At 34.0% G+C, this 25,748-nt stretch overlaps 1 protein-coding gene and 1 pseudogene across 16 annotated transcripts in view; both read left to right on the top strand.

Annotated features, from left to right (window-relative positions):
- CD36 (CD36 molecule (CD36 blood group)) overlaps positions 1-23,881 on the top strand; it is a 126,899-nt gene extending 103,018 nt beyond the window's left edge. For all 16 annotated transcript variants that reach the window (XM_035253984.3, XM_017975402.4, XM_078343004.1 and 13 more), the window contains 12 exons: positions 1,056-1,216; positions 5,586-5,733; positions 7,449-7,628; positions 8,820-8,911; positions 10,824-10,870; positions 14,073-14,142; positions 15,104-15,291; positions 16,049-16,167; positions 16,947-17,020; positions 17,564-17,618; positions 18,423-18,587; positions 20,637-23,881. In XM_035253984.3, the coding sequence (XP_035109875.3) occupies positions 1,056-1,216; positions 5,586-5,733; positions 7,449-7,628; positions 8,820-8,911; positions 10,824-10,870; positions 14,073-14,142; positions 15,104-15,291; positions 16,049-16,167; positions 16,947-17,020; positions 17,564-17,618; positions 18,423-18,587 (1,299 nt within the window). In that variant the 3' untranslated portion in view covers positions 20,637-23,881. The remainder of the gene's footprint in view (positions 1-1,055; positions 1,217-5,585; positions 5,734-7,448; positions 7,629-8,819; positions 8,912-10,823; positions 10,871-14,072; positions 14,143-15,103; positions 15,292-16,048; positions 16,168-16,946; positions 17,021-17,563; positions 17,619-18,422; positions 18,588-20,636) is intronic.
- An 824-nt stretch (positions 23,882-24,705) lies between these two features.
- LOC144578384 (large ribosomal subunit protein eL21 pseudogene) lies at positions 24,706-25,247 on the top strand (annotated as a pseudogene).
- Positions 25,248-25,748: the final 501 nt, after the last annotated feature.

The following is a 25,748-nucleotide window of genomic DNA, read 5'->3' as shown; positions in this document are numbered from 1 at the left end:
TGTATATTTTCGACTTGTCTATTTTTAGCAAAAGAGGCATCAGTGATTTTTAGTGGATTTCACAAAGGAGTAATAGAATAGCTTCCTTGTCCTGTTTTTTTTTCTTTAAAAACTACAACCCGATAATGATGAGTTAGGCTGTTGTAATTTTTGGAAACATATGCTAATGGGTTGTTGCAAATATAGAGAAAGTTAGGGGCGGGATGCAGTGGCTCATACCTGTAATTCCATCCTTTTGGGAAGCCAGGTCAGGTGGATTGCTTCAGCTCAGGAGTTCAAGATCAGCCAATATGGTAAAACCATGTTTCTACTAAAACAACAAAAACTGCTGGGCATGGTGCCACACACCTGTAGTCCCAGCTACTCTGGAGGCTGAGGTGGGAGGATCACCTGAGTCTGGGAGGTTGAGGCTGCAATGAGCCTAGATTGTACCACTGTACTCCAGTCTGGGTGACAGAGCAAGACTCTGTCTCAAAAAAAGAAAAAAGTTAGGGAAGCCAGATTGAGCAGGATTTTTAAGATGACACGTCAAGTTTGTGTTTTTCACATAGATCTTTTTATTTTCTTAATGTAGTAAGTGTTAAGTATCATCTCCTGAAGTGTTCAACTCTTAAAGGAAAAGGGAAAGCTTACAATACCACTAGATTTTTCACTCAGTTTTGTGTTTTGTTTCATCAATCTAACATAGGGGCAGAGAAGTTAATGTTCAACTCAGTAAGAACTTTGCTGAACTTCGGAAAAATTGCTTAATAAATTGTGTTACTGACTGTTGCAGTACTTTCAAAGGGTTACTCTTAAGTTTGCCTTAAAATCAATAGTCATGTCTTCAGTATTACACCCTGATTCTCTCGGTTAAAGGCTAACAAGGCTGCTGTAATAACAATTTGCTGAAAACGTTTCTGCTCCAAGTGTATGGCAAGGTTGCAAAGGTTCACAGGAATGAGGTACTCGAGCTTTATCCTTCTATTCTGGCTGACTTGAGGCTATAAACAATCTCCCAGAAGTGCCTGTCCTTACTACAAAGACATAACCCAAACTTATTTTCTTTTTCATAGGAAGTTGTCCTTGAAGAAGGTACAATTGCTTTTAAAAATTGGGTTAAAACAGGCACAGAAGTTTACAGACAGTTTTGGATCTTTGATGTGCAAAATCCACAGGAAGTGATGATGAACAGCAGCAACATTAAAGTTGAGCAAAAAGGTCCTTATACGTACAGGTGAGTGAGTCCCCACAAATACGAAGCACTCTTACCTTGAACATGTATTGCTGAGAAGTCTTCTGCTTGACAAATGCCCTTGTATTGAAATGTACTTATTATTTTCTTATCAATAATACACTTTAAAATATTTTTCCTATTTGTATAGAATCCTCATCTGAGAAATTAATGATAAGATATTTATTTTGAATAAATGGGATATTTACATTATCCAAATATTTATTAGCCGGGATATAGGAAAGACATACAGATTTTTATTATAAACTTACCAGTATCAAATAAATTTCCTATGTTTAAGAAGTTAGTGTTTTATTATTGTGACGTGTATTCTCAACAACTTTGAAATATTCCTGCTGAGCAAAAAAATGTTTTCACATCTTAAAAGTTAAAGCATATTTTAACAGCAGTTCTCAAAGTGTAGCTGGGCCACAGCAAAGTGCTGGGACAGCTGCATCAGCATAAACAGGGAATTGGGAAACATGCAAATCCCCACACCCCACCCCAGACCAAATCAATGAAAGATTCTTGAGTTCAGGCCCACTTAAGAGTTTCACAAACCCTGGGTGATTCAGACACACAATTCCAAGAACCACAGTGCGAAATTCGTTTTATCTAACTGCAGTACCTACTGAAGATTTATATTCAAATTAACTTCCAGGTCATATGGATGTTTACATTGATTTAGAAGTTTCTTATATTTTTTCTAGTGTTGAGACTGAATATTTTATATCTTTCATCTGCCTTCCCTAATAGTTTAACACTTTGGAACAGGATCTTAGAATATTAGAACTAGAGGAAATGATCAGCCAGAATCTGTCAATTTGTGAATGAAAAATGCCTGACCCAATGGATGTGAGGTCACTTGTCCCTGTTCACACAGATGTAGGTACTGGTAACTTGGATTTTTATATACATTTTCTCCTATTTTGATTATAGACTCTATGTCTTTTTCACTAAAAAGGGAAAAATGGGGGAGATTGAGGTGCTAAAAACCACCTTAACCAAGGATTAGGGATATATTTATGGTATTTATCCCTAACGGAAACATAGTTATGTTCTGCTACAGAATTTGTTACCTAAATGTGTATTTTCCTTCAGGAAGAATCACAACTAGTTATGCATCATGATTAGTTCTTATCACAAAATTTTATATTTTTAATGATTTCTTATAATTTATAGTTTTAGTATCTTATCTGTTTTGGTTATTCAATGATTGTATAATTTTCCTTCCTCTCCAAAGCATTACTATGCTTCCAGATTGAAAACTGACACCCAAAATAAAATGAAATAACAGGCATGGTGAGGGCAGTGCCTACTACCATAGCACATGACATATAAGTCACAGAGGGCCTTGGTACGTGTCCTGTTTTAGCAGTTTTACCTGAATCTCCTGTATCTGTGCACTTCTGTGACAATCATGATTTTGTCAATGAAGACTGTTTTTGTTGCTATAAAAAAATCTTAGAGAATTTTTTTATGGTCATAAAGTTTTTATATTATTAGCAAGAGTCTATACAAATATCTTGTAAAGAATATTATTTGGTGTACCTAATATATTTATATATTCATAGGTGTATATATATATATGTATATATATTCATAGGTATACATATTATACATATATCTATTCCTAGGTATATCTACCTCTGAAAATCTAGAATGCACATATGACCTAATGAGAGTCTCAGCATAATTGTTTAAGAAATGGAACCTAAGTGAACTGAGTAAATGTGAGGAAAGAAAATAATTAGTAGAATTTGAGAACTCATCATTTTTTCTGTCTTTTTCTTTGTTTAGGGGAGGTCATATTTTTCACTTTTTGATTTATTTTTTGAGTCAAGGTCTTGCTCTGTCACTCATGCTAGAGTGCAATGGTACTATCTCAGCTCACTGCATCCTCAGCCTCCCAGCTCAAGTGACCCTGCCACCTCAGCGTCCCGAGTAGCTGGGACCACAGGCACATGTCACTATGCCCATTTTTATGGGGTTTGTTTGTTTCATTTTGTTTTTGTTTTTTTGTAGAGACAGGGTTTCACCATGTTGCCCAGGCTGGCCTCAAACTCCTGGGCTCAAGCAATCCACGTGGCTTGGCCTCGCAAAGTGCTGGGATTACAAGTGTGAGCCACCATGCCTGGCGATATTTTTCACTTTTAAATATGTTACTTGGGATATGAGAGACCATACCATTGAAATAGTTCTCTGGTAGTTGGCAGCTAATATACGTTTTATTCTTAGAGCCTTTAACCTATCTCTCTAAGGGACAAAAAAGGGGATGTGTTAGATATTCTTGATTTGCTTAGAGAGGCAATGGAGGAAAGGTTGGAGAAGGAAAGTTGCATTTACAGCTGAATATTATAATCCATAAACAGCTCTTTCTATAACAATTTTAAAGAGATTCCTGAGTAAGTACAGGTTATCTTGTCTCATGTAACCAAAACAGTCTTATTGTTTGCGTGAATGCCTTAAATAATGGAAAAACAACCAGCACCTTTTAGAAAAAAGTGAATACTTTGATAGTGTTTGTGTTGAGCTAAAACATGTTTTTCATAGTTAATTATACCCTAAGACCCTATGGCATTGGAAGTATGTGAGAATGTCCTCCCTCAAGTAGAATCGCAGGCTTTACTTGGCCAGTGACTGCTAAAGAAGGCTTGATGACACTTTGACTAGATATGACCTGAATCAAAGCATGAAAATTGCTTGGGTTTAGATTTGATGTATGATTCTACCTACACCATTTCGATGAAGATGCTGTAATTCCTTCAGAATATTCTTAGACCCATAATTCATTTCTTAAGTTACTTTGCTTTGTAAAGAATACAAAGAAAGTAATCTTGAGAAAAAGCATAAAATAAATTGCTTCCCTTGGCCTTACAAACACATTCTAAAACTTCCATACAATCTAACTTTTAAAGAAAAAAATCAGTATTTATGTTCCCCTTTTAAAACCACTTTCTAAAGGCAGGGCTCAGTTTTAAGGATTTTTCTTTTAGTGACTGCCATCTACTGGTATAATGTTGTAAGTACATGTTAGGTAATATTTGGTTGACAATTTTGCTATTTTTTAAATATATGTGCATATTTCTGAAAATTAGAGTATTTTGATTTGAAACATTAGTAATATGCACACTAATTTAAAATACAACTGTCCCAAGTGCTGTTTCAGATTGATATTCTTTGTCTGTAGTACTTCAAGAATAGTTTTAATAAAATTATATTAAAGATATATTTCTAGACAACTTTGAATCCTCTTTTTAAAGAATCTGAGACATGTATTTAGTAAATATATTTATTGAGAACTAGTTCTATACCAGGAATGCTTAGAGATACAAAACACTTATAAACCCCTACCTATAGGAATTTACATTTTTATTATAATTGAATGAAATGTGTTTTTAAAAAATTCAGTCCAATTTTTTAAGTATTTATCTTGGCTATCTACTCACTTCACAGACATTCAAATATGACAGTGCAATTATGATGTATATCTAATTTCTTAATGCGTGTCTTCCACTTGTGAAATGTATTTTTCTGGTAATAATCACCCTTTACTACATTGATAAAATGTAGTTGGTACTTTGCAGCCTAGATATGTTAGAGTCAGGAGATTAGAACTAACAAAAGTATTCGATGTACTTGAGTGTTGGGGAGGTTATTCTATAACCCTTAAAAATGGAAATTACATTCTCTTATTTCTAATTATCATTGAAGTACTGAAAAAGATGGAAAAAACAGTGCTGAATAGGCTATGTATTTTGACAATTCTAATATAAGAAAATATGCTCTAAATATTCCCCTGCGGAAGCCCTTGTACTTTTTCCTCCTTGCCTTTGGGAGAAATTCTGTCACTTGGGTATTGGATGCAACTTTTATGTTTGAGATCTTGCTTATTTCAGTTACTTTCTTCCTGCTATTCTCCTTTCTTCTTACTCTGTAATCCAACCACACTCAAATATCCGCATTTCCCCAAATATGTTGTGTTCTTTCTTATGCATGCTACTATCTGCCCTACTCTACCTAACTAAACTTCTGTTTGTTACAAAGACCACTTACGTGGACTTAGTTAAGGTCCTACTTTGGGGTTAACCCTCACCCCTACCTTGACCAATCTAAATCTGTATCTGTTTTGTGTTTTCCAATGTAGTTTTCATTATAAAAATATTCCTTCTCCCTATTTTAATTTCCAGTTCGACAGTTTAAGACCCCTTCTGATTAGTTTGCTAGAGACCCTGGCTATTTATCATTTAAACACCATTGCTTACATATATCTGCTATATTCTATATGTTCAAAATTATTTGTTGAATGACATTTGAGATCTAACGTTAACATGACAAATGTTTTGAATTTTGTTTACTTCTGTTTCTTTAGAGTTCGTTATCTAGCCAAGGAAAATGTAACCCAGGACCCTGAGGACAATACAGTCTCTTTCCTACAGCCCAATGGCGCCATCTTTGAGCCTTCACTATCGGTTGGAACAGAAAATGACAACTTCACGGTTCTCAATCTGGCTGTGGCAGTGAGTAGGCAAAAAACAACGTTATTTATTTTAAAATACCTTAGTAGTTGCTGTAATTAATCCTATCATTAGGATTATTAGGTTTTACTTATTTTTCCATTGTTTAAAAAATGTATTCCTATATCATTATTTTGAATGGAGGTATATGGTCATTTGGAAAGGGACAAAATTATAAGAATCAAATGCATTAGAAGACCACTTTATTTTTTTTTTGTTGAAACATTATTTAATTTCAGTTTTATAATAGATTACAGGAAGATGCTTATGAAACAAGTACAACTTTGTTTCATTGTCTTTAAATGATAGACTTATAAGCATGTAAACAACTATATAATAAAGAAACTTACAAATGCTTCCTGTAAGAAATCAGGCAAATTTTAACATAAACAATAAACCATTCCAAACTTTCCAGTCTCTATACATGCACCAGCGTGAATATGCTTTAGCCAAACAAAACAAAGCAAAACGGGGGAGAGAAAAGCGTATATAAGCGTGATGGAATCACAACAGTCAACATAAATTTAAGAGAAAATAAAGTCAGTAAGGTTGATGGCGTCTACTGCTTGGAAAGTCAAATTCTGCTGTTTGCTTGGGACTCTGGACACCGCACCACTGAAAAAAAATGTAAAACTCCGCAGTCTCGCTGTCTGCCAACAGGGGTGCCCTCCAAACTCATGGCAAATAAATGGCATTTGGTACTCACCATCCACAACAGGAGAGCGTTTTATGTGGATGAAGTACAGTTTCTTCAGCAAACTCAGCAAAAACTGTTAAGGGGCAAAAATGAACTCTGCATTTAAAGAAAAATAGAAAATGAAAACACAAAATCCTAAAAAGTATATAAAGGCTGTGCGTGAGCACACTGGTATCAAACCACACATGCACAGCACGTCCTAATCCTACGTGAAACAGCCCTTGCTTATCGGAGGTAAATATCTAAATTCAGTAGCCTACCACTATCTTCTTGGAAGTAGGCCAAAAAGAAACAGAAAACCCATATATTTTTTTTAAAGTTTATTTTCCCTAAACATTTTCCTGAAGCTGAATTTGAAGTAGAGGAGGTCAGTGCTCCTCGTCGTTCTCATTAAAGACGTCGTAGTCCTCTTTGTCCTCCCTGACCTGGGACACCGGGGTCTCCACCCTGGAGCTGGGGGCCAGCATCCCATCTGCACCTTTGGTCAGGTACCTGGCAGACAGCCTGGCGCCATTAGACGTGGAACCTACCGTCGTGATGAACATGCCTGCAACAGTTCACTGAGCCATTTCTGTCACCTACGGCTCCAGAGCCTTTGGGACCAGACTTCTGGCTTTTTTTTTTTTTTAAGTTCTGGGATACATGTGCTGAACATACAGGTTTGTTACATAGGTATACATGTGTCATGGTGGTTTGCTGCAGCTATCAACCCATTCTCTAGGTTTTCAGCCCCACATGCATTAATGCATTAGGTATTTGAAAAGACCACTTTAAGTGTATCATTACAGAAATTGAGCTTAACTTGGAATGTCGTCTTCTTGTGGCTGGCACTGAGGCAGAGGAGTAATCATCTAGGAATTAGACAAATGGCACTTTGAGTTTTGGCAGGATTTGGCAGTAATTGTAAAGATATGCTTTAAAAAGTTTTGTATTAAGACTAATATTGGTCTTCAGTCTATGTGTTTGTTAAAATGTAATATTGCATTCTTGTCTTAAACAGTGATTTTTTTTTTTTTGGTAGGCTGCAGCCCATGTCTATCAAAATGCATTTGTTCAGGTGGTACTCAATTCACTTATTAAAAAGTCAAAATCTTCTATGTTCCAAACCAGAAGTTTGAAGGAACTGTTATGGGGCTATACAGATCCATTTTTGAGTTTGGTTCCATACCCTGTTACTACCACAGTTGGTCTATTTTATCCTGTAAGTACCAAATATGAATGGCACTATTATAATATTTTAATTCAATTAATTGGCAAGGCATAATTTTATAATTTAGCTCATTCGTCTTATTGCTGATCTGGAGATATATATCCTAACTTTTAAAAAAGTTCCTTCTCATGATAGCTTCAGCTTTCCTAGTTGGAAAATTTATCTGAATTTCACAATTAAATTTAAACCTGAGAAACAGATTTAATCAGGTTTCTACTCATTTATAAATATACAATTCGTTTTAAATTAGCTCGTAAGCTAGTCTGTAAATCTTTGATCAAAAGTCAAAAGTTTTTGACTTTTATTTCCCTTTTCACATAAGTTTAATACCATATTTTTATTTGTTTTAAATATACTCATCATTCCTCCTTTTCAGACCCCTTACAAATTTGCTTAATTTATATTTAAAAGCTTGATTTACACATCTCAGTGGTATTGATAAGCTGACAGACTTCATTTTAATCGGATTTGTAAATAAGAATTTTTAGTAGTTCCCAATGTCATGAAATGGCAGCTGGAAGATTAAGGAAAATGTGAACCTCATTACAGCCTAATGTTTTGAATGACAATAGGATAAGCTAACTATTGAATTGGAAGTTTGACTATAATTTTACTTGGCACTACATGTGAATATTATGTTCTCTAGTTTATTGTTACTGTTTTACTTTTAGATACTGTTAGGATTACAAGGTTACATATCAAATATGAATGTAGAAAGCCACAATGAATCAAATGCGTTCTCATTTTAACTCAATACTCATCCTTTGGCTAATGCTTTAAATTTTGGATGCTCATTTTATCATTTTAGTGACCACTTATTAATGATCATAACATTTAGAATACCTGTAGAAATCATTGTTCTTATAGGTTTGCTCAACGTCCCTCACCTCAACATAGTAAGAATAGTGATCAAAATGTACTTATTGGCTTAATTGTGACAAGGAGTGTTAAAGTTCACCTCTTGTCAGCTTCTGATATGTATCTTCTTTGTCTCAACATTTAGTACTTATTTCTAGGAACCTCACAAAAAAATTCTAAGGCCAGTTTAAAAACTGTATTGCAGATATACTTCAAGTCATATGAGTAACCAGTGATTGAGAAATGTGAAAGTGAGTTATATATTTTATAGCTTTGACAATGACTTGTTCTATAAGTAAGTTTTCCCCATATGTATCTTTTCAGTACAACAATACTGCAGATGGAGTTTATAAAGTTTTCAATGGAAAAGATAACATAAACAAAGTTGCCGTAATTGACACTTATAAAGGTAAAAGGTAAGTATTCAGGTAAGACGTGCGTGTATGTTACTAGGGTACTCTTAAGCAGGAATGGTATTCATTTAACACCTTATAAGACAGAGACATCAACCTATAGAACAGACCTAGTTATATTTCAGCTCTGGAAACTCCTGTTCTACTAGGTATTAACCCTTTTGTTGTGGCAACTGGTGCGTTCACACCAGTGCATCGCTGCTGACTATCAGCTCTACTTTAGGGTTTGGTTTACCTTTCTGCACAGGTTATTTTACATAAAGAAAACCCCAAAGGGACCACTTTTTCATCTCTGCTACATATCCAGCATTACAGTACAATTATTCTTACAATCAGATAACAATAAATGAAAATGGGAAAAAAAAACTCAGCACATCAACTGATTGCCTAGTAGATAGAAACTTTTTCATTTTTAAATTGAGCATATCAAATTTTAGATTCCAATGGCATGACCTAAATAGCTATAAAGATGGGAGCTTAATGAATCCAAGCAAGTGCTTTCATGACATTCACCCTACAGTCTTTAAATAATGTTCCATATTAATAACTGTTTTAATGTTCATCAATGCAAAAATTGAATGAATATTTCAAGTACAGTTCTACAATGTACATACAAAATGGGAAAATAAAGAATATGCCACTTTTGAAGTGGTAAAATAACAAATCAACTTCATAAGCCATTATTTCCGTTTTTTCCCCTAACTCCAGCCTATTCATCTAAAGGATTTATAATTTATCACATGTTTAAACTAGGAAGAACCCTGATAAATATCAAGGGAGCAAGCTTTCCTCTCCATCAAGTTAACAATTGTGTCTTAGACCAGTTATTTCTGAAAAAGAATAAGGTGATCAAAACTTAAAGAGACGAAATGTTTTTATTAATATAAGTAACCCCTACCTCAAACTGAGTCTATCTGTTAATTGCATTTAACAGCTAAATATTAGTGGAGTACTTTTACTTCTGAAGAGTCCACATTACATATTTCTGTAGAAAAATCAGAGAGAAAGAAAAACACTTCTAAGTATTCATTTAAGAGGAAATCACAGTGATTTTTTATATTGAGGAAAAGCAAGCATTTCACTCTATTTTAATTTTACAGAGGGATGCGGAGGGGAGTTGCTAAGCACTCCTAATTAGAGTAAGAATTTCACATTACTTTGAGATTATGATAAGGTTGATTTAACTCATCATGGCAAGACTGACCGTGATTCATCATTTATTTTGTTAATAAGTAAACGACGGCTTGTCTTAATATGTTACTGTTTGTTAGGAGTGGGAAAATAAGTTTCTCCTTCACCAAAAAGTGGTTGAGGATGCAGGGAAACTACATTGTTTTTATCACTTTCAGATAAATATAGCTTATTTATATGCCAAAGTATAAATTAATAAACTCTTTCGTACTTTAATACAAGTCCATGTGAGAATTAAATGCGGGAAGGGGCAGGAATGTAAATTAATAATCTACATGTTTGCTGATCCAAACATCTGCTGCTTTCTTCCCCACTTCTGCCTGCCCTATACCGAGCTTACATCAGTTACTGACTTAACACTTTCTTTCTATTCATTCTGAACGCTTATATTACTGAGTAATTCATATATCCCACTGGAAAAAAATTCTCCCCTACGTAAAAATCTAAGTTTCTGATAAATGTTTTTAATTTTTTTCTTATTCCAAGATATTTCTAATTAACACTTCGCAGTTTTTATTTCATGATCTGGCCACCTAATGGCATCAGGCACTTTGCAATAACATAAAAGGTTCAAACAGAACATTTAAAGAATTAGAAAATGTCTTAAACTTAGTACTTGTCACATCTGAATGTATCATATTAACAGAGGTATTGAATTATACTGGGAAAAGTAATATAAGAAAGGTGTTCTTTAAATGAGAATGTTTATTTTTTTTTTCCTAAGGAATCTCTCCTATTGGGAAAGTTATTGTGACATGATTAATGGTACAGGTAAGAATATTTGTTCTGTGGTCAGCACAATGAATCCACCTCCCTTTCCCATAAACCCACCATTATGTCGACAGTGTTCTGAAAGTTGAGGGTGTGTGTTTACTTGCCTTTATATTCCCAAAACATAGTTCAGAGTCACTATTTGTATATAGGCTTAGTAAATGTCTGTTCAATGTGATGGGATTTGTAAAGATTAATCATAAGGAATTAGCCCTTACTGCATGACTCAGAGAAATATTTGTTTTATAAAAACCTTATTTAATTAACTGCCATCCGGGCAACAGAAGTAAATGGTGAAAAAAAAAGAGACAAAAACAAAGCAAAAAACACTTAAGTAGTTCCTATTCAAATCTGTTATTCTTTCAATTCTAATTTATGTGTACACCGTTTATAAAAGAAAACTAATTGCAAAAGAAGAAACATCTCTAAGCACAGGCTACTAGCTGAGGTAGAAAAGTTGCAAGACAGAAACATCTACTTTTTGATAAGGTGGTCAGAGAAAGAGAGAAAACAGTAACAAGGTCAGATGTTTACTTGACTGTGAAAAATAAATGTAAAAAATGAGCATTCCAAGTTAGAATTGGGGAAAAAAGAACTATAAACTTCGATTTAAGGTATAGTTAGATCAGCTTATTCTCCTTCAGAAAAAACAAAGTACAAATATACCTATTAGTATAAGAATGAAGATTTTAAAAAAGCAATGGGAGGCAGGTCACAGTGGCCCATGCCTATAATCCCAGCACTTTGGGAGACCAAGACAGGCTAATTGCTTGTGCCCAGGAGGTCAAGACCGGCCTGGGCAACATGGCAAAATCCCATCTCTATAAAAAAATACAAATATTAGCTGTCCATGGTGGCACATGCCTATAGTCCAGCTACTTGGGAGAGTGAGGCAGGACGATCACTTTGGCCTAGGGGGTGGAGGCTGTAGTGACCTAAAATTGTGCCTCTGCACTCTAGCCTGGGCAACAGTGCAAGACCTTGTCTCAAAAAACAAGTGGTAAAAATCAAATTCTATGAAGTAATTAATACCAGGGACAAGCTTTCAACTACTAGGAAACAAAAGCATGAAGTTTACAAAATTGGCGAATATCCCATAGGAAAATGACATGATAAAGATAGTTAAGTGAAAATGAGGCACAGAGATTGTTTACTTTGCTAAAGGTATGATTATTGACTTCATATGCATATTTAATTCTATCATTGCCTTGTAGGAAACAACAACAACAATAATAAAAAAACAGCAAAAACACTGTTGGATTTGCTTTTCAGGGTTTTGAGCCTTAGGGGTGGCTCAAAATAAAGAAATTATTTTCTAAGTAAAGCATTTCTGGAAATAAATTTAAGTCCTCAATACTACCAATGTTAGTAGTTGTATAAGTAGAATACTTAGTCCTTAGATGCAGACATAAATATACTATGTACTCCTAGTAAAGGATTCTTTCTGAGTTTCAGGAGAAAACCTTTAAAAAGAAGATTCATTAATGACAATAATACAAATGCATGAGCATCAGGCATGAAGTTAAAAATATCTACGGGGAGAATAGACATGAAACAAACTAGGAACTGAGGTTGGACCGAGCAGGGGATGATCCCCTGTGAGAGAGATTCTTGTTTATGACACTAGGGAAAAGAAAGTAATGAAACAGTGAGATTCTAACGTGTTTTCATTGTAATTTAGAAATGCATCCTCTTTACCTTCAATAAGATTGAAAAAACTTAAAATGAAAGTATTGGTATACATTTAGAATATTTCTTTTGGAAGAAAAAAAAAAAGCCCCCGCAAATATCAGCTATGTTGCAGTCATTGTCTATAGTAGTTGCTGGGTAGAATTAGGACATAATCTTCAACCATATTTCAGATAACGATCTTAAAAGCTTATCTTCTCAATGCATTTTTCTTTAGTTATTAAGGAACTAGGAAAACAGTTGTTGGTAATGCCTGTATGGGGGCTTATATCGAGACTTTAAGCTAGATTTAAATATCCAGGTGTCTCAATAGCAGGATCAAGCAGTAATGACAAGTTCAGTGTGATCTTGTGTTATGTTTCACTTGCCACAAGAGTGTAAAGTAATGAAAACAAGGTCACAAGGTCGACACACTTGCCAGAGAAAGAACCTGCAATGCATAATCAAAGGATGAGACTTACCATTGAAAACTTAACCGATGATGGTTTGTATTAGTGATACTCATCTGAGAAGTCCATGGAGGAGTTAACGAATTATTTCTTCATATATCCAATGTTTGCCATGGATCATACCTGTAGCAAAAATTCAGTAAATTCAATAAATGACTTTTTTTATATACTTTCAAAGCATTTGAAGTTCTGTTTAGTCAGAGAACTTTAGTAAATACTTTTCAAAGTATTAATCAGCCATCAGGACCAATGAAAAAAAAAAGACTAAAAATAAGAAACGTGGATGTGGCAGGAGTGCTAAATGAACTTCACTGTAAAGAAGTGCCACTCCACTGTTGGGGTGGGGCGTTGTAAAAATCAAACACAATGTTGGCATTAACATTTCATTTTATGTTTATTTTGTACCATTAAATATGTATAGTATGTAGATTTGTTGACTATAGCAGCCACTAGCCACATGTAACTGTTAAGGACTCAAAATGTGGCTAGTATGATTTGAAATGTGCTGCAAATATAAAATGCACAGTGGATTTTGAGATTTTAAAAATTTAAAATATAATGGTTACATGTTAAAATATTTTGGATATAATTAAATAAAAAAATGTATGTATGTATATTTTTTTGAGATGAAGTTTCACCCTTCTCAACTAGCCTGGAGTGCAATGGCCCGATCTTGGCTCACTGCAACCATCGTTGCCTGGGTTCAAGCGATTCTCCTGCCTCAGCCTCCCAAGTAGCTGGGATTACAGGCACCCACCAACACACCCAGCTAATTTTTTGTATTTTTAGTAGATATGGGGTTTCACTATGTTGGCCGGCTGGTCTCAAACTCCTGACCTCAGGTGATCCTCAGCTTTCTAAAGTGCTGGGAATATAGGCATGAGACACTGCACCCAGCCATTTATTTATTTATTTATTTTTTACCTTTTTAAAAAGTGGCTACTAGATAAATTACTTAGGTAGATTGAATGATGTTTCCATTGACTACACTGGAGGAGAGATATCTAGATTTGTTTCTAGAACACATATTACATCTAATCATTTGCCACTCGATTTTTAAACAGATGCAGCCTCGTTTCCACCTTTTGTTGAGAAGAGCCAGGTTTTGCAGTTCTTTTCTTCTGACATTTGCAGGTAAGACAAATACAGAAGTATGTCTGAGTCAGACCCCAGGTGACAAAATGCAGACCAAGAAACTTTAATAATCATTTGAGAAAAATAAGAATAAACACAGCATAGGAAATTCATGTTTAACTCTTTGCAAATTATCCTTCTACGTCCTCCAATTTTTAATACTGCACATTATTCTTTTTTTTTTCGCCATTTCTACCTAAGCAAGAACCATTTTGCCTTTTTAAAACTAAACTAGTAATAATGATCAAGTCTACAAGGGCATGCACAATCTTTCTAAAGATATACAGAGAAGATGACACAAACATAATAGAACTGTGTTAATTAATGTGCTCTGCTCAAATTTGTGGGGCCCAGTAGATAACACGCAAGCACTAGAGCCTTTCTGCCCTTGACCCCAAGCTCTGCCCTTAAAGACTGTATGATTGTGGGTAAGCATTTAACATCTCTGAACTTTTTTCTTATCTGTACAATTTAAGAATTTAAGACAGCACTATTTCTTATAGGGGTATCTGGTGATTAGAAAAAAAAAATGTGTATTGAGCCCTATAACCTTGGTAAATGATGGAAATGTACCAGGTATATATCCAGCATGTATATGCACATACTCCAGTGAGTGATCTTTCTCTCCAGGATTAATTAATCTGTGAAAAAAAACAAACTTCATTTAAACGGAGCACAAAAAAGTATTTGAGGGAAGTCCCATCAATATTTACTCTATAGGAGAAATTACCTGTGAGAAATGACTTTGGTATAAACATGGTACTTCACAAAGAAGAACAGTTCATACTTGGGTATTAAGTTCTAGTATGTGTTACGATTTCCCAATAACTTTATTTTCTAAGAATGAAACAAGATTTTAAGAGTATATGATGTTTCTAAGTTAAAGCAAGGCTAAGTAAAATGAATCTCCAGAATGCAAGAGCAGTTTCCTGGAATACAGCTCTTTTTTCTCTGTATTTAGGTCAATCTATGCTGTATTTGAATCCGAAATTGACCTGAAAGGAATCCCTGTGTACAGATTTGTTCTTCCACCCAAAGCCTTTGCCTCTCCACTTCAAAACCCAGACAACCATTGTTTCTGCACAGAAAATATTATCTCAAAAAATTGTACATCATATGGTGTGCTAGACATCAGCAAATGCAAAGAAGGTGAGTAAATATCCTCAGTCCACAATGCATATCATAATTTGTGATATTCTTTAAAATAAGACCTTTACCACAATCTCTTTGCAACCAAAATTTAAAATTTAAGAAAGAAATTAGGGCAGAAGAGTGGTGGCAGAAAATTTCAGTGCTGATTTTGTATTTTGGGAGGGTCCCACTTGTGTTTCAGTGTTGTCAAATTTAGTTAAATCAGAGTCAGTATTTCCTTGTGGCTGCTTTTAGATTTAGGGTGAAATGAAAATGATTCCCAGAACACTTTGAACACCCCGTTATCTATCATTGCTCTAACTTTTTTCACTAGGAAATGGTAAGTAAAGGTAAATGTATTTTCAGTATGTATCTAAAGCAAGAGTTCAACACAAAATTTGGAGTCTAGCTTATCTGGTAAATATTTATCATACTAATATGGATGTGGAAGGGGAAAGAAAAAATTAGTGTTCAATGAAATAAATGATTAGTCCATAGACCTATTACTGCCCAAAAGCTGAACCTGTTGAAATATTTCAACATTTGAAACTGTTCACCAACAAAATTTTACATATTGACAATATTGAAGAAGTGTATAGGAGACATTAACTGACATAATTCTTCCCTACCTTTATCTCCGCCATCAGTTTTAAAAATCAAATATGTATTATTTTTAATTTAAGAAACTTACTTATGTGAAAATATTTTCTGAATTATATGTGAAATGAAGAAAGTCATTAATTCCAACTGACTGACTCTTAAAACTTGTCTTCAGGGAGACCTGTGTACATTTCACTTCCTCATTTTCTACATGCAAGTCCTGATGTTTCAGAACCTATTGATGGCTTAAACCCAAATGAAGAAGAACATAGGACATACTTGGATATTGAACCTGTAAGAAAACACATTACTGATCTGATTTGGTTGATATTTTAAAAAATACAATTGAAAGAAAAATGATCTTGTCAATAACACTAACTGATCATATTTATTGAATCACATTCTTAAAAGTTACTGAAACTTACCAGTGAAAATTATATTGATTTCTTCCTATTATTGCTTAGGAAATTATTCTAATTGGCTTAAAATAATTTTATGTAATTTTTTTATGCTTATATGAGGAGTCATTGAATATGTGAGTTTGGGGCAAGTTCTATATAGAATTGTTACAGCACAACAGTTTTAATTTCTATATTTTCCACATCAAATATATATCTATATTTTCTGTATCAGTGAAATTCTAGAATTTTAGTAGTCACGTTTTAGTGTGACAGTAGTATTATAACTAATGATACATGGATTCTAACTGAATATATATTTAATCAGGGATTAAATGATCTGGGATCCTATATTTTGTTGTTGATTTCCTTAAAACCACTTCAAGTAAATCACAGATCTAATGAAATCCTTGACATTAGATTGGACCAAGAAATTGTGTGTATCCACGTAGATACACATATAAAAACATGTAACTATATATACAGTTATATATAATATATTCAATAAGTCTAATTAATTTGTAACTTTTAAAAGTTTCAAGTGTTCCTTTGCACCTTACGTTCTATATTACCTTCTCTCCTGTTGTAAGAAAAATAACTTTTGAGTAGTATAGAATAGTATAAAAGAATGTTTTAAAAAGAAATTGGAAATTATTTTAGTTATTCTCTTTCTAGATAACTGGATTCACTTTACAATTTGCAAAACGACTGCAGGTCAACCTATTGGTCAAGCCATCAAAAAAAATTGAGTGAGTCTCTTGAAAAAGGTTATTTTGATATGATTTGTATTATCTTCTTGTAAGAACATGAGCATATCTTTGTACGTAAATGAAAAGAACATCTGATATCAACTTATCTTTAGCTTAATGTCACCAAATAATAATTATTAAATTCTCATGACAAATTTCACCTATGCCTTAGAATCATATATTGTGTTTATTGAAATGGTGCTCGAGCAGATTTTGGAATGGTTTTTATTTGAGCATTTGATGGCATCTCTCATGTTGTTCGCTGCCCAAATAGTTCTATGGCAATTATTGTTAGAATTCATATTTTAGTTCCCTGAGTAGAATTTATTGAAAGGGAAAATCTGCACTTGAGGAAAAAATCAATGTGATTAGAAGACATAAGAGCAAATGAAGTCTGAGAAACAACTATATTAAAATTTAAATGATTCATTACAGGAACAAAATCAAATTAGCAACAGCAACTAATTTCTGAACATTTAAAACAGTTTGTCATATATAAATATTAGTTTATATGTTCATAATTATTTTCAATGTATATTACAGAGCATTAAAGCGTTTGAAGAGGAACTATATTGTCCCTATTATTTGGCTTAATGAGGTTTGTATTTTAAGCTATTAGTCATTAAAACAAGAAACTTTGTATATAAGCTCTTGATGTTACAAGAAAATGTATAGTATTTAAAGCTACATGTATTTCCATTGCCCATATGGATGAGTACACATTTGAGATAACTTAATTGCACAAAAATATCAAGTTTGTGTTAGTTTTCAATTTTTATTTTTAAAAAACATTTCCTATCATTTAAGATTTTCTTTAAAAATGAGATAACTTAATTGCACAAAAATATCAAGTTTGTGTTAGTTTTCAATTTTTATTTTTAAAAAACATTTCCTATCATTTAAGATTTTCTTTAAAAATGCTATTAAACACTTTTTCTTGTTGTATTACTTGTCTTAGGGAAGAGGCACATACATGTAATTATAGGTAAATCAAGACTCACTGAATATTACAGTGCTAATAAAAGCCAACTAAAGTCCCAGTTAGCATAGTCATAGACAGTCTATCCTATTGCCTCACAAGGTGTTTTTCATATCATTGATTAGCTATAAACATAGGAAAAACATTGAATAACACTCTGGAGCAAGTGGAACTGTTGACCTTTTGGGAAACTGTGAAATTAGTCTGAGACAGTTCTGAAGAGCAAATGAGTCCTAGTACACTCTGTCTGCCACTTAATTGCCTTTCCTGATGTGCAAAAGGAATGCCATTGACTTGACTTGGAGATATTAATGGCTAACACCAGTAGAGGTTTTAGAAGAAAGGGCGACATGCAATTGAAGGGTTTGAGTATTTTCCTTTACTAATGTACCCAAATAATGTTGATTATTAACTTGATTACAGACTGGGACCATTGGTAATGAGAAGGCAAACATGTTCAGAAGTAAAGTTACTGGAAAAATCAACCTCCTTGGCCTGATAGAAATGATCTTACTTAGTGTTGGTGTGGTGATGTTTGTTGCTTTCATGATTTTATATTGCGCATGCAGATCAAAAACAATAAAATAAGTAAGTATATACCAAAAATATTGCTTCAGTAACATTAGCTTATAAATTACTTGTTTTCATTTTATGAAAGAGAAGTTATTATTAGGCCATATATATTTCTAGACATTCCTAGCCCAACAACCATTTTATTTTGAAGTATTTAATGTAAATTAAGACACAAATAAGTAAATAAAATCTATAAATATTAGGCAGATCACTATAGTATCTAATTCTGGGAGAAATGATAAAAGATGTCATTGTGACCATTGTAACAATAGCACAAATATAGTACTTGTCCAAAATTGGTTCATTTCTCAGTTATATAGTTAATTATTTTTTTAAATCAGATAATTTGTAATGGACTAGGAAAAGGTGTCATAAGAACAGGATTGCTGCATGTAGACATGCTGGCCATGCAATTTCCAAATAAACAATTAAAAGACCTGAACTAAAATTTGAATATAATAGTATCAGGAAATAGGAGAGAATAGTATTCAACATAGTAAAACCAAGTACTCAGAGTTTAGAGGAAAAGAAAGATAAAATGTGAACAACAGTTTTGACACAAATGTTGAAACACTTTAAGCCTCTATGCTTCAAATATTAGTGTCCATGTCCTCTATACATAAAGAGTTATGAATGCTTGACCTTTCCTAAAGGAAAACCTTTTTTCTAGTGTTGATAGTAGCATTGGTGTTACCTGAAGGGGAGAAATTTCTGCTTTCTCCAGCCTACCCTTCTCAAACCACATCAAAATAAAGCAATGTAAATAAAAGCAGAATGTGTGCTATGATAACTTTTGAGTTGTTTACTATGTGCCAGCACCATGTTAAACATTTTGTATCACATCTAATTCTTAATTACAGTTTCATGATTTTCCAATAGCCTGGATTCATCAGCATCCATTCTGTCTTCTAGAGATGTTCCATGAAATCAAATTTTAATTGTCTATTACCAAAGCATAAATCAGTTACATTGATGATTTTTTAAAATATAAAGTGGAATTTAGGGACCAATAATTATGTTTAAGATGACAACCTAATTTTTGGTTCTAATCACTTCTACCACTATTTAGTCACCAAAAAGACAATAATTCTGCCTATAAACTATATGGACAGAATGTCTTCAAAATGCTAACCTAAAATGTTCACATGATAAAAAATGAAATATTACCTTTAATACCTTTCATTAGCCTGATGACAAATTATGACTAACCAAAGGTATTTATATGACCATGTAATAGAAAAGATGTTTAACAAAAAACTTGTCCTAATGGGAAAGCATGCTTAATAAAAGGAAATGTAGAAGTTATAAACATGTTTTCTAAGTATTCAGAATTAAAATTATGTGATGCATTTGATCACTGCTTAATGATTCCTGCACATAAGATTCCTTGTGTCCATTTGTAGCTAAATTCTAATGAAAAAAATCAAGACTTGTTGTAGCAACTTTGTCAACATATATTAGTTTTGCTCATACATTTGATTTTTATAAGGAAAAATTACTTCCCCCTCCCCTTTTTTTTTTTACAAGCAGAGAAGAGACGGTTGATTACTTGATTTACTAGATTTAGAAGAATCACCAAAGATGTAGATTTTCTTAAGCAAAATTCAGCTTTTAGTATCATAATTATAACTTTGGACAGATTTGTGAACAATAGGAACAAGTAGGAAGATAGGTATTTGAGAGGGAGTTAATGTGTGGTTTTACTCAGGGGTTTACAAGGAAAATAACCCAATGGTCATTTTTAAAGTAGTACATACACCTTTAAATGGAAGTTGGTCCGAAGGGTGTGGAAATGCTGGTCTAGGGTAGATGTACTTTAGCTACCATTCCTTGTCTGATGTGTGCTGGTCTTGAGGGTTGGGAAGCACCCTTTTTATGTGCCTTTCTGGAATGGGAATATGTTTTGCCTTATGGGTAAAGTCCATTAGAGAACACTTCTCACTGTAGCTAGAGAAATCAAACTGATTAATGAAAAGTATACCTTAGATATATAAAATTTAAGCATTATTTGTTGTAATATTCCACTGCTTTCTGATAAGTGGTAACATTTCCTCTGCTTTACAGGCAGCAAATGATGCTTCACATTTATGCAACAGCTGTGTCATGACCTTTGGTAATACCGACCTACAGGATGAAGATTGGATATGCTTCAATTTTACAAAACACACCTTTTCTTTTAGTTGAAGAAATGGTGGCATTATATTTGTTTTTTGCACTAAGCAACAGCACATTTTGAAAGGATTGAGATGTTATGAAAATCTCTACCATGCACAAAAAACCCCAGCACCTTTTAAAATTCATCATTTTCACAACCGAATTGATTTCAGTTTCTATAGACCTGGCTCAAGCACGAACCAATTTCTTTTTGTTGTTCTGATTCAATGATTGGTTTCTGGGTGGCCAATTCAGTAGAATAATGGACATTCTCAACAAATCCTAGGCCCTGCGTTCCTGTCTTCCTCATCCAGGGGAGAACACTATCACCCTAGCAGCTGTACTATTCAACTGCAACAGTCTCCAGGCGCATCAGCATATTGCATTTCCTGCACACCAAATATTGTGAAAGACATTTATAAATGATTGGCTTATGACTCATTAATTATGTATTTCTCCGTGAATTCCTTTATACAATAACAGCAGGTATCATAACCCTTTTTTTTTACTTTATAAAAGTATGGTCTTACATCTTTTGTCACTGATCATGCAAATGGACATCATTTTAGTACACTTTAGCGTTTATATTTTAAATACTTTGTCATTTTCTATGTTCTGTGACTCTTCTGGAAATATGAGTAAATTTTGCTTTTTTTTACTCAGTTGCAACTTAGGCTTGGCATCTTCAGAATGCTTTTCTAGCACTGAGATGTAAATGATGAAGGAATTATTGTATGAAATATTACAAAGAGTAGAAATGCATTGTTGTAATATTTTTGGCCATCATAATCACCTCATAAGGACTGGTTTCAACCATTAAAATATGTTTTCCCTTAAATTCCTGTGCTTTTTCTAGTTCTTGTTGTGTCATAAAATGTTTATCCTAATTTTCTGCCCAAAGTATATTATCTGAATCCACATTTTTTATAAATCCATAGTTCTTGCTGAAATGTGCTTTCTAAATTTGACCACTTTTTTCTAGGCTAATGTTTTATGCTAAATGGATAAAGAAAAAAAAAGACATTTGGTTTTATCCTTTACAGCAGTAGGATGGGTATAAAGGTTTTTCCTGTTTCATAAGGAGACACATTAGTAGGTAACCCTGCTTTCTTTAGCAGGAGTTCACTTATTTCAGAGAGCTTTTCTTAAAAAAAATCCCAGGATAGAAAGGAAGACAAACCAAATTCTATCTTGTGTTTTACCCACAGAAGGATGCAGGACAAAGGAGTAGTAACTGGCCTGTTTGGATACTAAAATTGAAAATAACTTAGCCTCCTGATGATAACTGCCTGGGGAAATGTTTAACATTCCGTATAAAAAAGCCACAAACCAAGATTCTGTTTGTGTTTGAAAAGATCTTTGAATCTCTGAAGGTGCTTAAAGCATATTAATAAGTGCATTTCCTTTTAACTGGGAAGATAAAAGCATATTAATAAGTGCCTTGCCTTTCAGCTGGGAGGATAAAAGTATCTGTCCAAGATATTAATATGTAAGATAACATTGTACCACATGTTCTTCTGATAATACAAGGTTTATTCTATTTTCATGAGGTTATTTGTGGATATGTCCATCTAAGATAAATATAAACAAAAGTTTTTAAATTGTAGAGACCCTTAGGACTGAGTTATATAATGTACAAATGTCTAAAAATAACTGAATGAGAAAATACATATTGACCTCCTGTATATTATGACTAATCATGACTCAAATCTTAATATCTTCCTATAGGAATGATCTCATGGCATTTAGATATCAGAAAAGATTTTGACCTGTATGTCTTTAATATTGTTTGAATACATGTATATTATAATCTTTATCATTCCTCAGTATTTTATTTCTCATTCTGTAAAAGGAATACAAGAGGAAAGATAATTCACTCACAAAGACGACCAGATTAAAAATATGCTTCAGGGGGCCCAGGCAGGTGGATCACCCAAAGTCGGGAGCATGAGACCAGCCTGACCAACATGGAGAAACCCCGTCTCTACCAAAAATACAAAATTAGCTGGGCATGGTGGGGTATGGTGGCACATGCCTGTAACCTCAGCTACTTGGGAGGCTGAGGCAGGAGAATTGCTTGAACCCAGGAGGCAGAGTTGTGGTGAGCTGAGATGGCACCATTGTACTCCAGCCTGGACAACAAGAGTGAAACTCCATCTCAAAAAAAGAAAAAAAAACACTAAAAGAAAAAATAACATGCAGTAAAAAAAATAATTAAAGAAGGGGAGATTTTTTTTTTTTACATGCAATCTGGGGAGCGTGTGTGTGTGTGTGTGTGTGTGTGTGTGTGTGTGCTCATGCACTGTGGTAGGAGACGGGCAATGTGGGGAATATATTACACGTGTGACTCTTTGTTTTGCCCTGGTGAAGTGAATGTTGCTCAGAAAGATAAATTACTTCCAATTACTCAAAGACAATTTTATATCTTTTAGTCATAAAAAAGTTGTACCCTTTGGTAGAGGCACATTTTTTCATCCCAAAGTTGGTTATTCACGACAGAACTATAGTGGTTATTCATAAGTTTGAAAATCAATAGCATCTACAAATGGGTTAACAGATTAGAGAATCAACGGCATCTGAAAATAGGTTAATGCATATTGCTTCTAACAAGTACATGAAGAAATGGAACAAGCTATGTAGCTTTCAGTTCTGAAAGAAAGGAATAAAGGCGGGTATGGTTTCAAGAAAAATATATAGCTATGCACATGGTTATCTCTGAAAATATTTGTATTAAGATGTATACATATACACATTTCTTAACCTGTTATCAGTATCTGAGCTACATGATTATCTTTCTAGTTGGAATTTGTTTTAGGTGTGTACCAATTGACAGTTCAGTTTTTCTGTTTGAAGTCCAATGTATTAGTGACACTGTGGCTGCTCTCTTTGTCTGCCTCTTGTGGCCTGTCTACAATTCTAAATGGATTTTGAACTCAAATAACGTCCATTCTGGTTTCCTGCATATACCAACAGCATTATCTATGACTGGTTTTTCCAGAGTTATTTTCACTGAGCTGAGCTAATGAAATATAACTGAGTTATGTTTTATATTTGTATCAAATACACAAAAGAAACACTCTGCTTTTCCCTTTTGTGGCTCAAAAATAGTTGCACTTTAAAATATTTGTGAAAATAAATGCTTTTGTTATTAGAAACATGATTTTGCTTTTTATTTTTACTTTTGAATGTAGTTGACTTTCATACTGTTTGATATTGTTACTATACTTTTATATGAGCTATTCTCTTTACATGACTTATTTACATATCACTCCTATTTTCTTTTTCCAAGAGTTCCCAGATTCTAGTAGCTTAATCTGCATATTGTAACATTTCATTCTACATAGTCATGAAGGGCTCTGTGACATAGCTAGGATAAATATAAATAGTTTAAAATTTTGCTTTAATTACGTGAATCTTAGACAAACAGCCTCAACATCACCAGGGAACTTGTTAAAAATGCAGAATGTCTGGTCCTACCTCAGACCCACTGAATCAGAATCCACAGTTTAATAGGATCTTTCAGAGATTCACAGATACATGAATTTTGAAAAAGCCCTGATTTAAGTCACTGAAGTTTGACTAGCTGTAAGAGTTTTATTTGACCTGGTATTAGTTTGATGTATTAACAGAAGGACGTAAGTGATTAAAGCTACATAAGCATATTGAGATGAGGGGGAAGTTCATCAGACCTGAAAATGTTGCTATAAATATCCCACTAAGTTTTAAATTTGTTTTGTTGAGCTTGTAAATGATACTTTCAAACAGTAATAAAGCTAATCTATATGACAGAGTAGGGACTTAGTGGTATTGAACCTGATAGACCTTTGATTTGCTGGGATGTGTTATTTGATCTACCTGACAGTATTAATGACAAATATATTTACTACATGTAAAGTAGGGACTAGGTTAGGAGCAGGTAAGTGATAAGAAAATTGGAGACAGGTCCCAGACTTTAAATGAGATAAAAATTATCCATCTGGCTTCTTTTTGGCTGGAACCGCCATCTTCCAGTAATTCGCCAAAATGACGAGCACAAAGGGAAAGAGGAGAGGCACTCCATACATGTTCTCTAGGCCTTTTAGAAAACATGGAGTTGTTCCTTTGGCCACATATATGCGAATCTATAAGAAAGGTGATATTGTAGACATCAAGGGAATGGGTACTGTTCAAAAAGGAATGCCCCACAAATGTTATCATGGCAAAACTGGAAGAGTCTACAATGTTACCCAGCATGCTGTTGGCATTGTTGTAAACAAACAAGTTAAGGGCAAGATTCTTGCCAAGAGAATTAATGTGCGTACTGAGCACATCAAGCACTCTAAGGGCCCAGATAGCTTCCTAAAACGTGTGAAGGAAAATGATCAGAAAAAGAAGGAAGCCAAAGAGAAAGGTACCTGGGTCCAACTGAAGAGACAGCCTGCTCCACCCAGAGAAGCACACTTTGTGAGAACCAATGGGAAGGAGCCTGAGCTGCTGGAACCTATTCCCTATGAATTCATGGCATAATATAGGTGTTAAAAAAATAAATAAAAGACTTCTGGACTGTAAAAAAAAAAAAAAAATTATCCATCTGAATAAAGAGATTCTTCAGGATCCAGTAGCTTTCTGTTTTATAAATGTACACTGAATATAATAAGAGCTATAGAGTTTTACTATGAGCAAAAAAATGGCTAGATTGCCACATGGCCTGCTTGCTGCATGTTTGCAGTGGAGTAGGGAGCAGGGGCAAGGGAGAGGATAAAGAGAAGAAAATTCAAAGAGTATTTAAGATGGAGAAAGTCTATATGATTGTATGAAAGTGAATGAGGAAGGCTGGGCACAGTGTCTCATGTATGTAATCCAGCTCCATGTTGGGAGCCCATGGTGGGAGTGTGGCTTGAGGCCAGGAGTTTGTGATCAGCCTGGGCAACATAGCAATACTGTATCTCTACCAAAAAATTAAAACTTAGCTGCATGTGATGTCATATACCTGTAGTCCCAGCTGCTGGGGAGGCTGAGGTGGGAGGATCCCTTGAGTTCAGG

The sequence above is a fragment of the Callithrix jacchus genome, chromosome 11, assembly GCF_049354715.1.
Source record: "Callithrix jacchus isolate 240 chromosome 11, calJac240_pri, whole genome shotgun sequence".
NCBI lineage: Eukaryota > Metazoa > Chordata > Mammalia > Primates > Cebidae > Callithrix > Callithrix jacchus.
This window is presented reverse-complemented; position numbering and strand designations above follow the sequence as displayed.